A 22,261-nucleotide genomic window follows, 5' to 3' on the forward strand; every position below is an offset into this window, starting at 1 on the left:
CTCTACCACTTGAGCCACAGCACCACTTCCAGCTTTTTTCTATGTATGTGGTACTGAGGAATCAAACCTGAGTCTTTGTGCGTGCTAGGCAGGCACTCTACCACTAGGCCAAACTCCTGGCCCTCCAGTTCATATGCCTTTGACCTGAAGTTCCAGTGCTAATGAAAAAACAATAGTAATTGGGCATACTTGAGGAAAACTTGTGATTTCCCTGTGTATTAGTCACTTTTGGTTATAAAATACTAGGGAGAGTCCAGCTTCAAGGCGAGAAAGGCACTTGGTCCCATTGTTTCTGGGCTAAGGTGAATACAGTCTTGTGGCTGGAGCAACATGGTAAAGTGACAAAGGACAAGATGTGTATCTTTGGGCCCTTCAGCCAGGCCCACTCCCAGTGACCTATTTCTTCCAAATAGACCTTATCTCCCACTGGTCAGTTCAATCAGCCATGAGTTGAAGGATTCTTTCATTGATGAAGTTAGAGCCTTTATGGTTCACAACACGTGGAATCTTTGCAGAACATTTCATATTGAACTATAATAATGCTTCAGCCATAATATTCACCTAGAGCACTGTATTTTGTTTCCATCTCTCCTTGTATTTTTGATCTCCCATTTCTATATGTCGAAATCATTCTCAATTCTCTGTAAAACCGAATTTAGGAACCTACATCCTGTGGTCAGTTAACAGCTAACGGCTTATTAATACTTTCCCACTGACTATTCTGTTACTTCCCAGTTGTAGAAAGTTACAACATGTTCACATGTAAAGAAACTGGAGCATACTAATAGACTCAATTCTAGTCTAGTGAGCTGTAGAACCACTTTTTCTAGAATAGTGCTCTTTCTGTTCCCCCTGTCTTTTATTGTAGTGCCTTCTTTTCCAGATCCCATTCTTCTGAGATGCCCTCTCCATTAATTTTGAATTTTCTTGTGTGGAAATAGGGAGCATCTAGGCTTCAGTACACATGCTCTTCCACCTCTTTTGAACATAACCATTACTATGTAAGACAGTGCAGGTCCTGAGATCTAGCCTATTTCTTCAGCCTCCTTTCGTATTGCTTTGTGCTCCAGCACGTGGAACTACTTAGTGATCTTGTCTACTTTTTGCCCTTTTTGCTAATTTTCTTCCATCTGGTAATGAGATTATAGTTATAGTTCTATATTGTCTGGAGCTTACCAGTGTTCTTGCTTCTTCTTGTGGTTGTCCCCCAAATAAAATTAACTCCATACAGTATGTCAGTATTGATAAGAGTATATACAGATAAGGACTTCATTTAATGTTTTTTCTCTACTTAATAAGCACTACTTTTGTTTTTCCACGTAATCAGTAACTTCGGTGAAGTTTCGTTTTTAGCACAGAATAATTTGCCAGCCATGGGCTCTTAAATTCCACCGAGTCTGTTCTTCCCTTTGTGTGTAACAGCTGATGGACTAGACCTATAAATAACATTTATCGTAAGAGGTTGTATATGGTGCAGCTCCAGAGACAAATGGATAGCTAGCCATAGAGGGAAAATTAGACTGCATATTGAGATAAACTTGTGACATAGTACATGGTATAACTTTCTAGTGGCTTAATAAGATTGGTTGTAGTAGACTTAAAGGGGAGCACATGAACATTTTTCTCCCTCTCCCACTCTCACTCTCACTCTCTCCCTCTTCTCCCTCTCATCTCTCCTCTCCTCCCCTCCTTCTCTCTCTCTCTCTCTCTCTCTCTCTCTCTCTCTCTCTCTCTCTCTCTCTTTCTTTCTTTCTTTCTTTCTTTCTTTCTTTCTTTCTTTCCTCTTGAACTCAGGGCCTTAACACTGTCCTTGGGCTTTCTCAAGGCTCAACTGGTAGAGCCAGCACCACTTGTTTTTTTTTTCTCTATGTATGTGGTACTAAGGAATTGAACCCTGGTCTTTATGCATATTATGTAAGTACTCTACCACTAGACCAAAATCCTGGCCTTGTATCTTATTTTCCTAGGGTGTAAGTGTTTGATCCATGCTTCATAAGCTAAACAAAAAGCTTGACCCGTTTTAGTTTTTTTTTTTTTTTTTTTTTTTTTTAAACATGAACAATATTTCTGTTAGGTATCAATCAGGATGTCTATTCGGTTTGATAACTTACAACCAAACCAATATCTGACTTCTCTTCCTTCCTGTTGAGGAAACCTACATGCTCAGTGTTACTTATCCTTTTTGAAAAATCTGTGGCTAAAGTAGCATCTAATTACTAGTAAAATGAAAGTTCTCTAAGAGGAAGTAGGTATAGGCATTGGTTCTTTTGTCAGCACTGCTCTGAATGAAGTGTTGACAAATAGTGGTTATGTACAAATAATAGTCTTTAATTCTGGTTAGCAAATTTGGAAAGTATTCATGTTACCAGTGAATGTCTTTCAAAAACCTGCACATCTTTATTACCTCATTCTTTGTTACAGTTACACTCTGTAATGTATCTTCAACATACTTCCTGTTAAGTCTTAACCTGCTGAAGTCTTAACAGCTAAGTGTTTGAGCTAGGTGGCATGAACCATTCTGCCTGCCTGCCTCCTTTAATTGTTTTCCTTCCCTCCCCCCATTTAGTAGCTGATTGGTTTGTTTTGTTTGCTTCTTGTTCGTTGGGATGGGGGGGGGTGCACTATGCTCATGAAGGCTGTCCCATTCTCTGGAAGGTGCTGCTATTCTGAGGCATATAGTGTGATTTATAAGTTTGCCAGTGTCAGGATAGTGACTAGGAGAAAGGTAGAGAAGTATTTGGAGCAGGGAAATAGGGTTCGTTGGTTGTTGTTTTTGTTGTTGTTATTGTTGTTTTTTTAATAGTGCTAGATTTATACTGAATCAAATCTTTGGGAATTTTGACTGGGAATTAACATGCCCAGAATGGAATTTAAGGCTACTTAGCAGCTGCTACAAATAGACTGGAGAAGGAAAAACCCCAGAACCTGGTAGGGCAATTAGGTTGCATTAGTTGAGGTGAAATTATAATAGCCAGTTGTGCAGTAGAAGCAGGAATAAGGGTTAGGGAGGGGTATAACTCAGGGTGACCATGCTCAGGCTCTGAGCATGGTTCCCTGTTCCCCAAAGGAATGAAACTAAAAAGATGGACAGATGGGATACACCATAGAATCAGGATTTTTTTTTTTCTTTTAAAGAAATGATCTTGCTAGTAGGCCAGAGTGGTCTCAAACTCGGTCCTCCTGCTTTAGTCTCCTGAGTTCAGTAGTGCAGTGTTTTGTGTGCTTGCCCTGCTTGTGTTCATCAGTTCTTGGGCTTAAACTCAGGACCTTGGGCTCTACTTTTTTGCTCATGGCTGTTGCTCTGTTACTTGAGCCACACTTCTACTTTCAGCCTTTTCAGGGTAATTGGAGATAAGAATCCCTCATCTTTGTCTGCCTGAGCTGGCTTTGAACCAGGATCTTTAGAACTCAGCCTCCTGAATAGATAGGGTTGTAGAGCTTCTAGTGCCTGGCCTCCAGTGGACTTTTAACTGGTGATGGGGTGAGATACGGTGAGTGAGTGAAAACCCAAAAACTAGTGTTGATGAGCTTAGGTGATTGGGAGGTGGTGAACTAATTAAGTAATAAGTAATATAAGGGTGGAGGTGGAGGTCTTGATATGAATTTATTTCTTTTTAGGGCATACTAAGATCTGGTAGATGAACATAGAGTACTGTCATGGGCAGGGAGCCTGGCCTAGTGGTAGTGTGGTCACCTGGTGTGCACGAAGACCTGGGTTCCATTCCTCAGATACATAGAAAAAGCTGGAAGTGGTGCTATGGCTGAAGTGGTTGTACCAGCTCTAGCTTTAAGAAAGCCCAAGACAGTGCTCAGGCCCTGAGTTCAAGCCCCAGATCTAGGGGAGGTGGGATATTGTCATGTATAACAATAAAAAAGCTGGAATTGGTCACGAGGGTGCTGTTTTCCAAGATGGGAAAACGTTACGACAGCCTCTAACTTTACTACAATTTGTGGTGTGGCCTCTAGCCATTATGAGCACACACATCTGACAGTGATTGATCCACAATAATCAAGTTCATGGGACTAGCTTATAAAATTAATATAGAAGAAAGCTTATTCAGGGCTGGTAGCGTGGTCACCTAGCATGCAGAAAGCCCTGGATTGGATTCTCCAGAACCACATACACAGAAAAAGCACTGTGGCTCAAGTGGCAGAGTGCTAGCCTTGAGCAAAATGTGTTCAAAGACAGTGTCCAGGCCCTGAGTTCAAGCCCCTAGGACTAGCAAAAAAGAAAAGAAAAGAAAAGAAATTTTTTTAAAAAGCTTCTTCGTTTGCACTGCTGAGGAATAGCTAGCACAAAATGACCACTGTGTTTTTCTTCAGGAGGCAGATATATTCACCTAGGATTAAGTTTTAATTTGGAAGTTTCTTAGCATCTGTAGCGTAATATCAGCTGAATTTCTCAGAGTGTTTTGATAGCCATCATGTACACAGTTGGCCTAAACTTAGCAGGGCCTAGGTTGCTCTACTTCTAGCTTTTTGGTGATAAATTGAAGGTAGGAATCTTACAAATTTTCTTGCTCAGGCTGGCTTTGCACTGCAATCCTCAGATCTCAGCCTCTGAGAGTAGCTAGGATTTTACAGGCATGAGCCACTGGTGCTTGGATGATCATTATATCTTTGACTTTCAGTCTTGCCTGTTTTTTCTTTTCTTGAGTCTTTTCTGACCGATTTGTCCACATTTGATTTTAATTTACAGTCAGATTATATAGTCAAGTCCTGTAGTTTTACTACTATACAATACATATACATGTACCCACGGTACAGTCTTGACTTCCTAGAGAAAATTATGTCCTGGGACTTGGGTAACTATTTTATGCATGGGAGACGACAGTAGGAGTAAAACCAGAGGAATCTTTAGAATGACAGCTGGCTTTCTGAACTAGGACAATGAGTGCTTTTCCTAAGATAGAAAATTGAGTCGGGGAAAAGGAATGGTAGTAGAATATGTCAGGAAGACAACTTTAATTTTTTTAAGGTATGAGTTTCTTTTTCTTTTTGCTAGTCCTGGGGCTTGAACTCAGGGCCTAAGCACTGTCTTTGGGCTTTCCTTGAGGGTAGAGCTCTACCACTTGAGCCACAGCACTACTTCTAGCTTTTTCTATGTATGTGGTACCAAAGAATCAAACCCCGGGTCTTCGTGCATGCTAGGCGAGCACTCTACCAGTAGGCCAAACTCCAGACCTTGAGAGTTTCTTTTTATTCTTTAGCTGTACTGGGTTTTGTACTTAGTATCTTGCAGTTGCTAGGCAAGCACTCTACTACTTGATTCATGCCCTCAGCCCTTTTTGTTTCTGTTATTATAGGAATAGGGTCTCAGTTTTGGTTTGAGCCGACCTGGACTGCGATCCTCCAGTACATACTTCCTATAGCTCTGATGAAAACCTTCCCTCATCAGTTTTTTACTGGTTGAAATGGTGTCTTATGCACTCCACTTGGGCTGAATACAAATTGTGGTACTCCTGATCTCAGCTTTCTGAGTAGCTGGGATTACAGGTATAAATACTCCTGGTAAAATGAGTAAAGTTAAAAACTCCCAAGGGCCAATCCAGATGCAGGTCAACTATGAAACACTCTTTTCAGAAGAAAAAGATCTGTGACATGTGTAATGATGCGGGGTAGGTGCCAAGTGATTTTCACACTATTTAGAAGTAGGAATTGGCGGTTATTATCTTGTAAATGAGGAAAGCAAGGTGCAGAATTATGAAAGTTGCCCAGTTAGGTAAGGAACAGATTCATGAGTTACCATCATCATGTAGGTTAGTTTCAACCATGTGCTTGCATGGCCCAAATAAATGCATTTTTTTCCTTTTTTCTATCCTCCCCCTCCCCTCCCCTCCCCTCCCCTCCCCCTCCCTCCCTCCCTCCCTCCCTCCCTCCCTCCCTCCCTCCCTCCCTCCTTCCTTCCTTCCTTCCTTCCTTCCTTCCTTCCTTCCTTCCTTCCTTTCCTTTCTTCCTTTCTTCCTTTGTCCTGGGGCCTGAACTCAGGGCCTGAGTATTGTCTCTGGGCTTCTTTTGCTCAAGGCTAGTCACTTCAGCTTTTTTCTGTTTATATGTTATTGAGGAATAGAATCCAGGGCTTCATGCTAGGCACGTAATCTACTACTAAGCCACATTCACAGCTGCTAAATTCATATCCTGTCATTCCCTTAAAATGTACTATGGGCTATTACATTATTGGAGTGCTTGAGATACTTGTTTATTTTAATGGAACTTACTGTCAGAATCTAGAAAGCATAGTTTTGAGGGCAGGTACTTGTACTAAGAAAAGAATTACTCTTAAGAATTTAGTCATTAAAAGAAGAAAAGGAATAACAATCCTCTGAGGTTAGAGGTGTGGCTTACTCGGTAGAGCTGGTAAGTGAAAGTGGCCGCAGGATCAAAGCTCAAGGACCCTGTCTTAGACCAAGGAAAAAAAATTAGCTATTCTAATAGGGAGCTGAGAAAGACCTTAATGTTTTTTCAGTAGCCAACCTATTTGCCCAGAAGAATGAAATTACCTTTTACAAATGTATATCATACTAATTCTGTTATCTCATTTTTGGGAAAGTAGAAACTTCACAAAGGATGGCCAGGAAATTTTTGGTTTCTTGATTTTCTTAATGCTCCATTATATATGACCTTTTTCTTTCCATTCTAAAAGGATTGTGTATTGTGATTGTGAATTTCTGTCCTTGGGTGAAAATGTTGTTATTTGCATTTTAATTGCTTCTAAGATTCTAGATAACTGTTACTTTTTTCTACCCTTTGAATATTCTTATTTTCTCATGAAAAGTCAGTAGTTGGGTGGGGAGTTTGGCCTAGTGGTAAAGTGTTTGCCTAGCATGCACTAAGACCCGGGTTTGATTCCTCAGTATCACATACATAGAAAAAAAAACCAGAAGTGGTGCTGAGGCTCAAGTGGTAAAGCTCTAGCCTTAAAAAAATCCAAGGACAGTGTTCAGGCCCTGAGCTCAAGCCCAAGAACTGGCAACAACAATAACAACAAAAAGTCAATAGTCCTGTTATTCTTTCCATTATATTAACTTGACATTTCTCTAGTTTAAAGAGTTTGTTTTTGGCATTTTGTAATTTTCACCAAGACAGTCTTAAGTATGAGTTTATTTTTGTCTTCTTTGAAATTTAGTATGTTTTTTCCCATCTGAAGGTAATGCTCCGAGTCTCAGTGATTTCCTGTAAAATGTCTCTTTCTCCTAATTGTATTTTTTATGGAATTCCTATTGGATATTCTCTTAGATTTCTTTTTTGTGAATGTCTTACATCTTCTCTTGCTATCATTTTTGTTGTTGTGTTTTTGTTTTTTCTGTTTTCTAGGATTTGAACTCTGGGCCTACGCACTGTCCCTGAGCTTTTTTTTCTGAGGTAGCATTCTACTACAATAATAATAATTTTTTTTTTGTAGGTCTTGGGGTTTGAACTCTGGACCTGGGTACTGTCCCTGAGCTCTTCAGCTCAAGGCTTGAGTCACAGCCCCACTTCCTGTTTTCTAATGATTAATTGGAGATAGGTCTCAGGGCTCTGTAGTGCTGGGGCTGGCTTTGATCCGAGATCCTCAGATCTCAGCCTCCTGAGTAGCTAGGATTCCAGGCATGAGCCATCCTGCCGGCTAGGTAATTTTTATGGAAGTTGATTAAAGATAAGAGTGTCATGAATTAATTAGGTGCAGTGGCTCACACCTGTAATCCTAGCTACTCAAGAGGATGAGATCTGAGGATCAAGGTTCAAAGCCAGCCCAGGCACAAAAGGACCTGACACTTATCACCAATTAACCTCTAGAAAACTGAAGTGGGGCTTGGCTCAAGGGTAGGGTGGTAGCCTTGGGCGGTAGAGCTCTGGGACAACGCCCAGGCCCAAGGCTAGGGGTGGTAGCCTTGATCTGAAGAGCTCAGGGACAGCAGCGAGGCCAAGTTCAAGCCCCAAGACCCCCTCTCTAGCCAGGTTTTGAAATATGTTCCCCAGCTCTAGCCTCCTGAGGTTGCTGTGATTACAGATGTGAGCCACCAGTGCCTACTCTTTTCTTCATTAAAAAGTAATAATAAAATAGAATTATTTATTTTATAGTACTGGGATTGAACTCAGGGCCTCTTGCTTGCTAAACAGGTTCTTTGCCACTCGAGCCTTGCCTCCAGTCCTTTTTCCTATTGGTTATTTTTGAGGTAAGGTCTTAATTATTTATGCCTTAACTAGCTTGGACTCTGAGCATTCTTCTTGCGATTCCTTATATTACTGGGGATGGCAGACCTATTCCCAGAAATTGTGCTTCCCCTGCTGCTACGATAATAGGTGTGTACCACCACACTCAGCCATTGAAATGGAATCTCAATCCCCCAATTTCTTTCTTTTTCTTTTTTTTTTTTTTTTTTTTTTTTTTGTCAGTCCTGGGCTTAAGCTCAGGGTCTGTGCACTATCCTTGAGCTTCTTTTGCTCAAGGCTAGAACTCTACCACTTGAGCCTCAGCACCACTTGTGGTACCAAGGAATGTACCAAAGAATCGAACTCGGGTCTTCCTGCAAGCACTCTACCACTAGGCCAAACTCCCGGCCCGCTCAATCCCCCGATTTCTGCCTCCAAAGCAATTAGAATTACAAACTTGAACCACTTTGCCCAGCTTTTCAGTTTTTTAATTTTGTTTTTCATTCTGTGTTATAAGTAGTTTTGTTAAATGTACTTGCTGAGCTGGGCAGCAGAGACTCATGCCTGTAATCCTAGCTACTCAGGAAACTGAGATCCCAGAGGACTGTGGTTTGAGGACAGTCCAGGAAGAAAAGTTTGGTAGGCTCCATTTCTAAAATAGGAAAAAGAGGCCAGCAGCATGGCCTGGTGGTAAGAGAGAGGTAAGAGAAGACCCAGCGTTGGTTCCTTGGTACCACATACATAGAAAAAGCTGGAAGTTGTGCTGTGGCTCCTTTAAGTGGTAGAGCACCAGGCTTGAGAGAACGCAAAGACAGTGCTGAGGCCCTGAGTTCAAGCCCCAAGATTGACAAAAAAGAAAAAAAAAATAAAAAGAAACAAGAGCTAGGAGAATGGCTTGAGTGGTAAAATTTTTATTTTTTATTTTTATTTTTTTGTCGGTCATGGGACAATTCTGGGCCTGGACACTCTCCTTGAGCTCTTCAGCTCAAATGTATGCCTTTACCCACAGCACCACTTCCAGTTTTTTGGTGGTTAATTGGAGATAGTTTCATGGACTTTAGTGCCTGGGCTGGCTGAACCTCAGTCCTCAGATCTCAGCCTCCTGAGTAGCTAGAAGTGATTACAGGCCTGAGCCACCAGCTCCTGGCTGTACTATCCTTTTTACTGTTTCATTTTTCTCTAACAATCTCTGATCTTAAAGTTGCTTTTCCCCCCTGAGTATTGTCTTCCTCTCCTCCCCTCCTTTCCACTCCCAGTCTACTTTTCTTAATCATTGTATTGGTCTTTTTCTCTTCTTTTCCTTCTCTCTCCAATTCTTTTCCCCCTCCATTTTCCTTTTTCTCTTTTTCCTTTCTGATTATTCTTGATAGGGGAAAGTACAGCTTTTGCAAAAATAGAATAAAGGGAATAATATATACCTCCATTACATAGCCCTGGCGATTTTTTTTTCTTTTTGGCCAGTCCTGGGCCTTGAACTCAGGGCCTGAGCACTGTCCTTGGGCTTTCTCAGGGCTAGAGCTCTACCACTTGAGCCACAGCACCACTTCTGGCTTTTTTCTATGTATGTGGTATGGAGGAATCAAACTCAGGTCTTCGTGCATGCTAGGCAAACACTCTAAATGGTAATCTTTTTTTTTTTTTTTTTTTGGCCAGTCCTGGGCTTTAGCTCTGGGCCTGAGCACTGTCCTTGAACTTTCTCAAGGCTAGAGCTCTACCACTTGAGCATCAGCACCCTTTCCGCCTTTTTTTTTCTATGTATGTGGTACTGAGGAATTGAACCCAGGTCTTCGTGCATGCTAGGCAAGCACTCTACCATGAGGCCAAACTCCCGGCCCCTGTGGTGATTTTTTTTTTTTAAGGGTATATGTAAGGCCCTGAGTTCAATCATCTTCAGGCCCCTCCTCCCCCCAAAATAATATTTCAAAGTATGATGTTAATACTCTTTCTGTAGAGTGATCATGTATTTCTCCAACTAGGGTACCTCTAATAAAGAAATAGCATAGTCATCATACTGGGATAGCAGTCCCAAATGGAGACAGTTTGGGGGTCTCACTTGAATGCATCTCCTCCCCCACCCCTCTCTCTGTTCTGGTGCTTGAACTCAGGGCCTGGCCACAGTCCTTGGGCTTTCTTAAGGCAAGAACTCTATCACTTAAGCTTCAGTGACACTTGTGACTTTTTCTGTGTATGTGGTGCCAAGGAATTGAACCAAGGTCTTGGTGCATGCTAGGCGAGCACTCTATCCCTAGTCCATGCTTCTAGCCTGGTGACTTGATTTCTTCAGCACCATCATTGCTATAATTGTAGAGATTTGGGGGAAATTGAACTTCAAGGGGAATATAAAGTAATACGGATTTGCTTGAGCTTTACAACTAGAGTTTGAGTTCTACTGTGGTATCAGCTGATCACACATCCTGTGAATAGTTTTGCTTTATTTAATTTTTCAAGATGTGTATCAGAGAAGGTTCATCATTCTTTTTCATTGAAATTAAGAGGGGTTACAGCTATATTCGCCAGATAGAAGGAGCATTACTTCACACACATTGATACCCCTTCTCATGTTTTTGTTCCCATTTCCCTCTCCCTACTCCCTCCTCTCATCTTATTTTCCTCCTTTCCCTTTCCTATTTCAAATAAAGAAACATACAAATAATACCAAAACAATACAAGTAAACAATACCAGATTTCAAGGTCAGATATTGTACCGATATGAGAATAACCAACAAAAGGGACAACAAAAGAGATGATAAATAACATAGTACATTAAGAAAAACATTCATTATATAGCTTTCCTTTCCATATCCTGGGGGTCCTTTCATTTAGCCTCATCCTATATGGTCTTATGTATGTAGGTTTTGAGCTATTGTAATTCTCTGCTAGGAGAGTACAAGTTTTGTACTAATTGTTACACATGAGGGAAACCATTGAGCCTATGTGCCTTTGGGTCTGGCTTACTTCACTTAATAGGATTTTTTTCCCAAGTCTTTCCATTTCCTTACAAATGGGGCAATGTTGTTTTTTCTGATGGCAGCATAGAATTCCATTGTGTACAAATACCATATCTTATTGATCCAGTCATCTACTGAGGGACATCTGGGTTGGTTCCATATCTTTGCTACGGTAAGTAGTGCTGCAGTGAACATCGGTTGTGCTAGTGGCTTTAGTATAACCTTGTTTCTGGACGATTGGGTAAATGCCAAGTAGTGGAATTGCTGGGTCTCTGATGCTTAAAAATATTGAAAGTATCTTATATTAGTATTGAGGGCATGCTCAGCAGTAGAGCGTTTGCCTAGCTTGTGTGACCACTAAGTTCAAACCCAAATACCGCCAAAAAAAGAATGACAGTAATGATTTTATTTATTTTTTGCCAGTCCTGGGGCTTGAACTCAGGGCCTGAGCATTGTCAGGACTTTTTCAAGGCTAGAGCTCTTCCACTTGAGCCATAACACAACTTCTGGATTTTTCTATGTATATGGTATTGAGGAATTGAACCCTGGTCTTCGTGCATGCTAGGCAAGCACTCTACCACTAGACCAAACTCCTGGTCCCTACAGTAATGCTTTTAAATGTTTGCTTATTACTATGCAAGTAACATAAAGGTGAAATGGTTCTATTTTGTGTAGATGACTTTAAATTAGGCAGACAAGGAAGTACTTGGGTGTAAGAACCACATTTTGTTCTTCGGTAATATAAGTAAAACGTGAAGTAGTCTTACTGGGTTAATCTGCTATTATTTATATATTATTGACTAATAGGATCTGGAATTTTTCTAGAATGCAAACATGATTTCTGTTCTTTATGTAAGATTTTCCAGTAGTTTACTTTGTACTACTTTTCTGGAGTAGTGCTTCTCAAAATTGTGTTTGCTAAGCAGATGTAGCCCAAAAATAGCTAACACTGTTCTGGGCTTTGGCTTGTTGATTGGTTTTGGTCCTCAAAGTATCACATAGGTATTAATACCTCAGAATTTTGATGACAATTTCATTGTACTCCATAAATAACTTAACATTAAGTAAAGCTATCATATTTTTCTTTGGTAACTTTATATTGTCAGGCATTCCTGTTTCAATTTAAGAACCATTAGCTCATTGGATCAAGTGCAGATAACTTTTGTATAAAATACAGGATAAAAGATTTAACAGTGGGCCCTAGTGGGCCCTGGTGTGGCGGGTCACATCTGTAATCCTAGCTACTCAGGAGGCTGAGATCTGAGGATCATGGTTCAAAGCCAGCCCAGGCACTAAAGTCTGTGAGACTCTTGTCTCCAATTAACTATAAGAAAACTGTAAGTGGTGACTCAAGGGGTAGAACAATAGCCTTGAGCTGAAGAATTCAGGGACAGCGCCCAGAGTTTAAGCCCCATTACCAGGGGGGAGGAGAGGAGGGTGATTTAACAGTGGGCAGGATGGCACATGCCAACCCTCAGGAGTCTGAGGTAGGAGATTGTAAGTCGGGCTACAGAGTGAAACTCTTTCCTAAAATTAAAAAAAATATATATGTATTTTTAATTGTCGGGATATTGTATAGAGGGGTTAGACAGTTACATTGGTCAGGTGCATTACTTCTCACACATTGAAACCTTTCTCATGTTTTTGTCCCCATTTCCCTCTCCCCACCCCCTCCCAGTCATCATGTCCCCCCCATTTCAAATATAAAGGTATATACAGTATACCAGGTAACAAAGTCAGATACAGGTATACTTGAAGTTTAGAGTATTTAGATTCAGGACTGGGTATGCAGCTCACCTAGTGATGTAGCCCTGGATTTGCTCCTCCCACACTGCTAAAATAGAAATTGGATTCAGGTGATACAAAACTGCTGTCAAGTTATGTTTCTAACCTCATATATTTTCTTTATTTACCTTTTTTTGGACAGGTACTTATTTGCAGAATATGTTTAGGGCATGTAATTTTTTCTGTGCTATATTTCATACTTGATTACCTAAACATGTTTCTCCTCCTTAAATTGCATTTCCTTTTTTCTTCTTGGTACACTGCCCTCCCTTTTTGTTTTCTGTGGTTTTGTTTTCATATTTGCCCTAGGATCTTGCTGTGTTGGTCATCCCCAAACCTTTCAGTTCCACCCCAGCCCTTCTTCCTCTCTAATCACTCTTCCTAACCCGAGGCCATCTTTGTGGGCCTCCTCTCCTTCTTGTGCTTCTGCTCAGCACCCTATTCCCATGTGGCCTAGTGTTTGGTGTATAGTTAACAGCGTACCTCCTGGGGACAGGGTGGCAGGGATCTTGTCCTACCTCGGGTCTTATTGTATTCCCTATATTCTCATACCTGAGGGGAGCGTAATCTATATATATGGTATAGATAGTAAATATCTGTATATATCAGTAGACATTTGAGTGGGTAGTGAAAGAACAGGATCTTTAAAAATGATATGTTTGGTGCAGTTGAGCTTTGCTGTTAGAAACTATGGCCGCTACTTGTCAAGTCTGATGAGCAAGCTACTGGCAGCAGCCTGACCTGACCTACTGCAGGGGCTAGTGGTTTGGATACATGGCAAGCAGATGTATGCTATTAAAAGTACTTGTTTGTAATGAGGTAGCTTTACTCGTGTTTTAATATTCCTTTTCTTTCAGGAATTGTTGGATAAGTATTTAATAGCCAATGCAACTAATCCAGAGAGTAAGGTCTTCTATCTGAAAATGAAGGGAGATTATTTCCGGTACCTTGCTGAAGTTGCATGTGGTGATGATCGAAAACGTAAGTACATCTGATTTAATGAATAAAGTTAAAATATGTAACAAGGAGTGTGGATGTTAGCCAGGGATTGCTCAGTTGCTCAATGTGATAGTATACTGAGAGAAAGAACTTGCAGGATTTCTTTTTGCTTGTTTCTGAGGTTTCAGTTTAGGTTGACTGGCTACATTGCTGTGGTGAAACACAGTGGCAGAGAAGGTATCAGATAGAGCAGAGCTATGTGTGGCAGTCAAAGCAGAGGCCAAAGAAGGGCTATGGGGACAAGAGGTATCTTTCTAGGCCTCAGTGACTTCCTTCCTCAGCTGCCTTCTACTTTCTACCATGTGTCAATAAGGCCAGCTTTCTGTGAACCCATCAAGGGAATTTGGATATCTGTTGATTAGCTCAGAGCCCTTAGGATCCAGTCACTTCAGTTGTCAGCCAAGCCCTCGAGAGACATTTCCGATTCAAACCTTAATATGAGATTCAGGGAATGTTAATGACAATATCTATCATATCTCTGGGGTCTCTGTAACTCAAAAAACTATTGTAGAATGTGCATATTAGAAAATGAATAGAGGGCCGGGAGTTTGGCCTAGTGGTTAAAGTGCTTGCCTAGCATGCATGAAGACCCAGGTTCGTTTCCTCGGTACCACATACATAGAAAAAAGCCAGAAGTGGTGCTGAGAGCTCTAGCTTTGAGAAAGTCCAAGGACAGTGCTCAGGCCCTGAGCTCAAGCCCAGGACTGGCAAAAAAAAAAAAAAAATGAATACAGCCTTATATTCTCAAAAATGAGAATACGGCTGGGCATGGTGGCTCACGCCTGTAATCCTAGCTACTCAGGAGGCTGAGATCTGAGGAGCAAGGTTCAAAGCCAGCCCGGGCACAAAGGGACCTGAGACTTATCTCCTATTAACCTTGATGGTGGAGCTTGGTTCAAGTGTAGGGCTGTGTCCTTGAGCTGAAGAGCTCAGGGATAGCGCCCAGGCCAAGATAGCACCCAAGCCCCATGACCCACCAAAACAAACAAACAACAACAAAAAAAAAACCACTTGGGAGGCTGAGGCAAGAAGGCTGAGGCAAGCTCAGCCTTTCTGGCTGTGGCTTAGGGCTACGTAGTGAGAAAAGAAATGCAGCCTAAAATTGCCTTGTATGCCCTTAAAAGATAAACTCAGGAGGGTGTTGGTGGCTCAAACCTGCAATCCTAGCAATTCAAGAGGCTGAGATTTGGAGGATTGTGGTTCATTGCCAGCCCTGAGAAAAGTCCTTGAGACTGTCTCCAAAAATAACCAGCAAAAAGTCAAATTGGAAGTGCAGCTCAAGTAGTAGAGTACCAGCTGAGCAAAAAAATGGTGCAGTCATGAGCACTGTTTTTCAAACTCTGGTACTGGCACTGAAAAATACAAGTTTTTCTTGAAAATATTATTTAAAATTGGTCTGATTTGAGTTTTTGATTCACTCTATCTTTTCCCCCAGAATTACTTTCATATAATTAATGAATGATTCTGTATTTTACATGGCAATTGTATATATAACATAGAAATGGGATATTGTACTTGTAAAAGATGACACCTTTGCTGCTTATATCCACGGAACTAAATACCTGAGGAGGAATGAGTGTGTTATTGGTTTATTTAATACACAGGAGTTGCATTGATTAGAAAGGGAATAGCTAAAAAATAGATTTCTAAATCTTAGATTATCATTTGAAACATGGAAATGTCAAAGTACATTTATTAACAGCAGACTTGGTTTATGAAGTAGTACTCTAGTTCAGAGTAATACAAATTCTAACACATTGTGGATGTGCTTTTTATCAACTTTTAAGTTACCTCCCCCCCTTTATTTTTTGGTAAGTCTATTGTTTATTTTCTCATCTCAACACTGTACTGCAGATAATGACTGACCACCGGGATACTCGGCTACTCGCTGCATAGGAGACAGCTATCCTAAATGAGTCTATAGTTGAAAAATATGAAGGGATAATGTTTTTGCTGTTACAAAATCTGCATACTAAATTTACTTCATTGCTGTAAAGCAGAATTGGCTTTGAAAATATTGGCACTGAACTGAGCATGTAAACATGACAAGTCAAAAGAGTATTTCTGGGTATTGAGACATAGCCCCTGGCTTTGATCAGATCAAACCCACTCGTTCTCTGGCTATTGACACTACTGGTCCCTTTCTTTTTAAAACCTGTTGTGTGGCTTAAACTCAGGGCCTGGGCGTTTTCCCTCAGCTCTTTATCTCAAGGCTAAGTGCTCTACCCCTTGAGCCATAGCCCCACTTCTGGTTTTCTGGTAGTTAATTGGAGATAAGGATCTCACAGACTTGCTCAGGCAGGCTTTGAACCATGATCCTCAGATCTCAGCCTCCTGAGTAGCTCGGATTATAGGCATGAGATACTGGCACACATTTTTATTAGGCCAGTAATCAAGCTCTCGACAGAGTAGAGGGGTGTGTGAGTGTGTGTGTGTGTGTTTGTGTGTTTTCTTTTTTTTATGCTGGTCCTGTGGCTTGAACTCAGTACGTGAATGCTATGCTCAAGGCTAGTCGTCTACGACTTGAGCCACTCTTCCACTTTTGGTATTTTGTTTGAAGGTGAAAGTTTCACAAACTTTCCTGCCTGGCCTGCCTTTGAACTGCTATCCTTAGATCTCAGCCTCCTGAGTTGCTAGGATTACAAATGTGAGTCACCACACACTTAGCATTGTTTTATTTTGCTTGGTGCAGTATTTGGATTTGTCAGCCTGGGCTAGCTTTGAACCTCAGTCCTCAGACCTCACTCTCCTGAGTTGCTAGGACTTCAGGCAGGAGCTGTTAGCCTCAGGTTTGTCAGAACATTCGCATTGTACATCTTAATACAAATAGTCACTATAAGTACAGAGATTTTGGTGATGTAGTGGTCTTTGTACGTACACTGTTTTTACTATTTAGGTAAGGAAGATTCCTGCCAAACTCTTTTTAATTGTTACATTTTCATGTAATAAAATTAAGATAGGAATGGAGGAAGTAGTCTTATCCCCCGTTTTGTTCCAGAGATGGGAAAATTGGACATACTAGCTCATGTTTTTGCTAAGCTAATTATAAGCAAGGAGAAGTATAAGATCGCTTATAAGTACTCAGTGCTATACTGATACAGTGGGTTTGAAAGCTAAGAAGAAAAACGTACATGTTGAGTTGTGAATGTGCTCCTATGTACTGGATATGTTGAGTATCATGCTTTCGCATTTATTCCCCCTCACAGAAACGATAGACAACTCCCAAGGAGCTTACCAAGAGGCTTTTGATATAAGCAAGAAAGAGATGCAACCCACGCACCCAATCCGCCTGGGGCTGGCTCTGAACTTTTCTGTATTTTACTATGAGATTCTTAATAATCCAGAGCTTGCCTGCACACTGGCAAAAACGGTAAGATGAATGTTCAACTAGTAACTGAGTCTAAAGTTGTTTGAGGGATCAGATTGTGTGTGTGTGTGTCAGTGAGTGTCAGTCCTGGGCTTGAGCTCAGCCTGAGCACTGTCCTTGGACTTTCTGAAGGCTAGAGCTCTACCACTTGAACCCCAGCCCCACTTCTGGCTTTTTTCTGTGTATGTGGTATTGAGGGATTGAACCAGGGTCTTCGTGCATGCTAGTCAAGCACTCTTACCACTAGGCCAAAACTCCTAGCCCAGGGGGGATCAGATTTTTTTTGATTTTTTTTTTTTTTTGATTTCTAGGTGTTTCTGTTTTCATATACATAACTTTTCTTTTATCACTACCTTGCCTACTTAAAACCCAGGTTGTTTCAGTAATGCATTCTTCCTATAATTATACAGAGTAATATCTGACTAAGGAGCATATAAGGTAGAATAGTGAAAGAAGTACCAGTAGCTTTTTAAAAGGAATGAAACATAAAAGATTGTAAAGTAATGTATACTAGGTTTGGTCATTAGAAATCTAAGTTCCTAAAGTATTTCAAAATGGGACAGTAAAGAGTCAGGAGTTTGGCCTAGTGGTAGAGTACTTGCCTAGCATGCATTAAGACCCAGGTTCAATTCCTTGGTACCATATACATAGAAAAAAGCCAGAAGTGGTGCTGTGGCTTAAGTGGTAGAGCTCTAGCTTTGAAGAAAAGCCCAAGGACAGTGCTCAGGCCCTGAGTTTAGTTCCTAGGACTGGATAAAAAAAGGAGGGGAGGGGCAGTAAAGAAGGGCTTCTGCAAAAACTAACTCCTAGTTCCTGTTGCAAGAATTAAGCATTGCTTAATTCACAGTATGTCCTGTGAAAGAACCAGGCTTGCTTACTTTAAGTATATGAAGTTCTAGATCATTCTCCTAAGTTCTTTAAACTAGAAATAGGAAGGAATGATTCCATTAAGTTTGTTGTTGACTCACAGTAGAATCTGAGACAAGTGGTTTGTAATTGTATACTAATTAGTTTTGTCAGTGCAAATATTGTTTACCATGGCATTAATATTTATCAGGCTTTTGATGAAGCCATTGCTGAACTCGATACACTGAATGAAGACTCATACAAAGATAGCACCCTCATCATGCAGTTGCTTAGAGACAACTTAACAGTAAGTTGTTCATTCTTCATTTTATTTCTTTTCAGGAATAAAAGTATACTAGCTTCTAGTTACATCATTTTTTTCTCCTAGGAAAAAAGTGTGTCTAGAATTGAGAGACAGCTTTTCACTACGAGTAGATATTTTACTAGCCACTCTGAGAAATAGCATTCGCATTACCAGTTCATTGAGTTGAAGATACTGATAAATTATGTTAATAGAACGTTTCCATTGTTTTAGTGTTTTTATTCTTTGGATAAATTAGCTGTACCAGAGTGGGGACTATGTTTCAATGCATTTCTAAAATCACATGAAATACATGTTCTAATAAAAGTTTATATGCTGGGCTCAGTGGCTCAAACCTATAATCCTAGCTGCTCAGGAGACTGAGATCTCACGATCACAGTTCAAAGCCAGCCTAGGCACTAATGTAATGTCTGTGAGACGTGTATCTCCAGTTAACCACCAGAAAAAAAAATGAAGTGATGCTATGGCTCAAAGTAGTAGAATGCTAGCCTTGAGCTGAAAAGCTGAGGGACAGCGCTCAGGTCAAGATCAAGCCCCATGACTGATCATAAAGTTTTATGTTGTGGATTTTGCATATTAAACAAGCATTGAGTACAGAGTAAATATATCAGATTTATTCTGCCATAACTGAAGCCTCTGTACTGAAGCCTCTGTTTTATCTTCTTGTTTGTCTCCCTACTTTGATAGGTAGCTGGAAAAGGACATGTGTTAGCTTTCTGTTCTGTCGCTATAACAGAACTCTTGAGATGAACCAATTGATAAGGAGAAAATATATTCTGACTCTCACTTTCAGAGGTTTTGTTCCATGGTAGCTTGTTGCTGTATGTTTATGCATCAAGGCAGGATGAGGAAGTCCTTTATCTCCTGGAAACTAGAAAGCAAAGAGAGAAGGGTTGCAGCATCTTAGGCCCTTCAGGGTACTCCTTTAGTGATGTAATTTCCCTTAGCTAAATCCCATTTCCTAAAAGTTCCACTGCTTTCTGTAGGGAGCCAGGTCTTTTGTGGGACATTTCGTAGACCCAAACCATAGCAGGGAAATGATTAGGTAAATATAGAATTTGAGCGTAGCAGTTTTTGTAGGTTCAAGTACACTTGATGATAAGATACTCTGTTAAACTTACTAAAAAGAAGCTGGGCACGCAGTGGTTCACGCCTGTAATTCTAGCACTCAGGAGGGTAAGATCTGAGGATCGCAATTGAAAGCCAGCCCGGGCACTAAAGTTCGTGAGACTCTTAGCTCCAGTTAACCACCAGAAAACTGGAAGTGGTGCTGTGGCTCAAGGGGTAGGGCAGTAGCCTTGACCTGAGCTCAGTGATAATGCCCAGGTCCAGAGTTCAGGTCCCATGACTGACAAAAATAGAAACCAAAAAACAAAAGTATATGAAGAGATACCATGTCGTAATATCAGCGTAGCTCTCCTAGCCCTGAAGTATGGTGCTTTATCTTTTTACTAGATAGGATTAATTGTGTGTACACATATATGTATGTGTATGTATATTCAGTGTATGTATGTAGTTCTTGAGGGAATTTGTTGTTTTAAATTTTTTTAAGTTGTATCCTGACAGTAACTTTATCTAAGATTCTTGTTTCTTTAAGTTGCCAGTAGTAGCTGGACTGGGAAAACCAACTGTTTGGATTATAGTTTGTATTACTGATCACATAATATTGACTGATTCCTTTTTCACTTCTTTACATCCTAAAACTAGAGAGCCTTGGAGATGCAGCATTGTACCAATTCAAGAACCCTTTCTGTTTATGCATGTGTATAGTTACTGCTGCCTTGTAGCTTTCCTTACCCACCTGTTTCCACACCCGTAGCTTTCCCTTCCATATAAATAGTTTTTGGTTACTAGTCTCATAAGTATTGAAATACTAATAACAGAAAGAACATTTAATTGTTAGGATGTCTTGTTATTCTGATTTTAGCTTTGTTTATCAATGTTGAGGATCAAACCCAGAGCCTTGTGTATGTTGGGCAAATGCTTTGCTTCTGAGCTATAACCCAGTTTAGCTTATTTTTTTCCCCCCTAGTTTTTAAAAGAGAATGCTAAAAATGTACATGAAGAGAGACAGACAGAACAAATCTTGAGGTGTCAATGGTCTGGTGTGGAAATAGTAATTTATTGTGATTCTTTGTTTTCTAGTTATGGACATCAGACAGTGCAGGAGAAGAATGTGATGCAGCAGAAGGGGCTGAAAACTAAACACAAACAGGGTGTCATCCTTCTTCTCTTCAAGAAACCTTTTTACACATCTCCATTCCTTATTTCACTTGGATTTCCTATAGCAAAGAAACCTGTTCATGTGTATGGAATCAACTGTTCATGGTCTTTTCACACTGCAGCTTTGGGAAAACTCCATTCCTTGATTTGTGTTTGTCTTGGCCTTCCTCGTGTGCAGTTACTGCTGTAGAAAAGTATTAATAGCTTCATTTCACATACACATAAGTAACTTCCAGACACTTATGTAGAGGACTTAAAAATGTACCTGGTATTTAAGTAATCTGAACCAGTTCTACAAGTGACTGTGTTTTGTATTACTGTGAAGATACGAAAATATAGTGAATTACAACTTGAAGTGTGTTCTACATAACCTCCTTATTTCTCCATCCCCTTCCTTAACTCTTCTTTGAGAGTTTCCTTTCAGAAAACCACTTTCCCATGCTCGCTCTGTACTCCTTTTTCAGGAGGAATCCAGATGTATTAGTTTGAATGGGAAAGTACTTGAGGGGGTTACAAATGGAAATACCTCCTCCTGTTTTGCGTTTTAATGGAGGTCATGAGTGCGACAACAGGGAGTTTCCTATTCATTCTCCATTTGCTGCTGTTTAAGTTGACAACTTCCCTTCCCAATAAAAATTCACTTACACCTCCTGCCTTTGTAGTTCTGGTATTCACTTCACTATGTAATAGAAGTAGCATGCTGCTGCCAGATTACAAGCATTGCTTTTGGCAAATTAAAGTGCATGTCATTTCTTAATACACTAGAAAGGGAAAATAAAGTACACAAGTCCAAGTTTAAAACTTTAGTACTTTTCCATGCAGATTTGTGCACATATAAGAGGGTGTCAAGTTTGTCTTAGTGATTGTTCTTTAGAGAGTTGGACCACTATTGTGTGTTGCTAATCATTGACTGTAGTCCCAAAAAAGCCTTGTGAAAATGTTATGCCCTACGTAACAGCAGAGTAACATAAAAATAAAATTACATTTTATAAAACCATTTACTATGGCTTTGTAACAATTGCATACCCATATTTTAAGGGACAGGTGAATTTACTACTTTCTGAAGTTTATTGATACTTTTATGTAAAATGTAGTGACATATTTCTGCATTGTGGTACAATTGTCTGAGGATGCCTGGAAATGTGTAAAATCGGATTATGTTTCTTAGAGTATCTCCCTGTAGGTCAGTCTCATGGACCCTCCCTTGCTCAGATGTAAATGATAATCTGGCGAAGTGTCATATGGAATAAAGTGGACATTTTGAAACTAGAAAAGCTAACAATGTGGTTGTGGTTTTGGCTGGTGTTGGAATTTGCTTCATTAGATACGAAGAGGTGTCAAGTATCTCACTAGTTAGTTTTTAAGTAAGTTTCTGAAAACATTGAGTTATAACTCTAGTGAGTTCCAAATTTTCTTAAAATGATTTAATGACCTTTTTTTTTTTTTTGCCAGTCCTGGGGCTTGAACTCAGGTCCTAAGCATTGTCCTTGGACTTTCCTCAAGGCTTAACACTCTACCACTCGAGCCACAGCAACACCTCTGTCTTTTCTATTGTAATACTGAGGAATTGAACCTGGGTCTTCATGCATGCTAGGCAAGCACTCCAGCACTAAGGCCAAACTCCCAGCACAATGACCT

General features: G+C 40.4%; 1 protein-coding gene across 1 annotated transcript in view; it reads left to right on the forward strand.

Annotated features, from left to right (window-relative positions):
- Ywhaq (tyrosine 3-monooxygenase/tryptophan 5-monooxygenase activation protein theta) overlaps window positions 1–21,624 on the forward strand; it is a 34,110-nt gene extending 12,486 nt beyond the window's left edge. Inside the window, exons 3-6 of the mRNA XM_090337463.1 lie at window positions 13,724–13,847; window positions 17,072–17,235; window positions 18,290–18,385; window positions 20,546–21,624. Of these exons, the coding sequence (XP_090193589.1) occupies window positions 13,724–13,847; window positions 17,072–17,235; window positions 18,290–18,385; window positions 20,546–20,605 (444 nt within the window). The 3' untranslated portion in view covers window positions 20,606–21,624. The remainder of the gene's footprint in view (window positions 1–13,723; window positions 13,848–17,071; window positions 17,236–18,289; window positions 18,386–20,545) is intronic.
- Window positions 21,625–22,261: the final 637 nt, after the last annotated feature.

Source organism: Megascapheus bottae, chromosome 7 (assembly GCF_031878675.1).
Source record: "Megascapheus bottae isolate mThoBot1 chromosome 7, mThoBot2.hap1, whole genome shotgun sequence".
In the NCBI taxonomy this organism is placed as follows: Eukaryota; Metazoa; Chordata; class Mammalia; order Rodentia; family Geomyidae; genus Megascapheus; species Megascapheus bottae.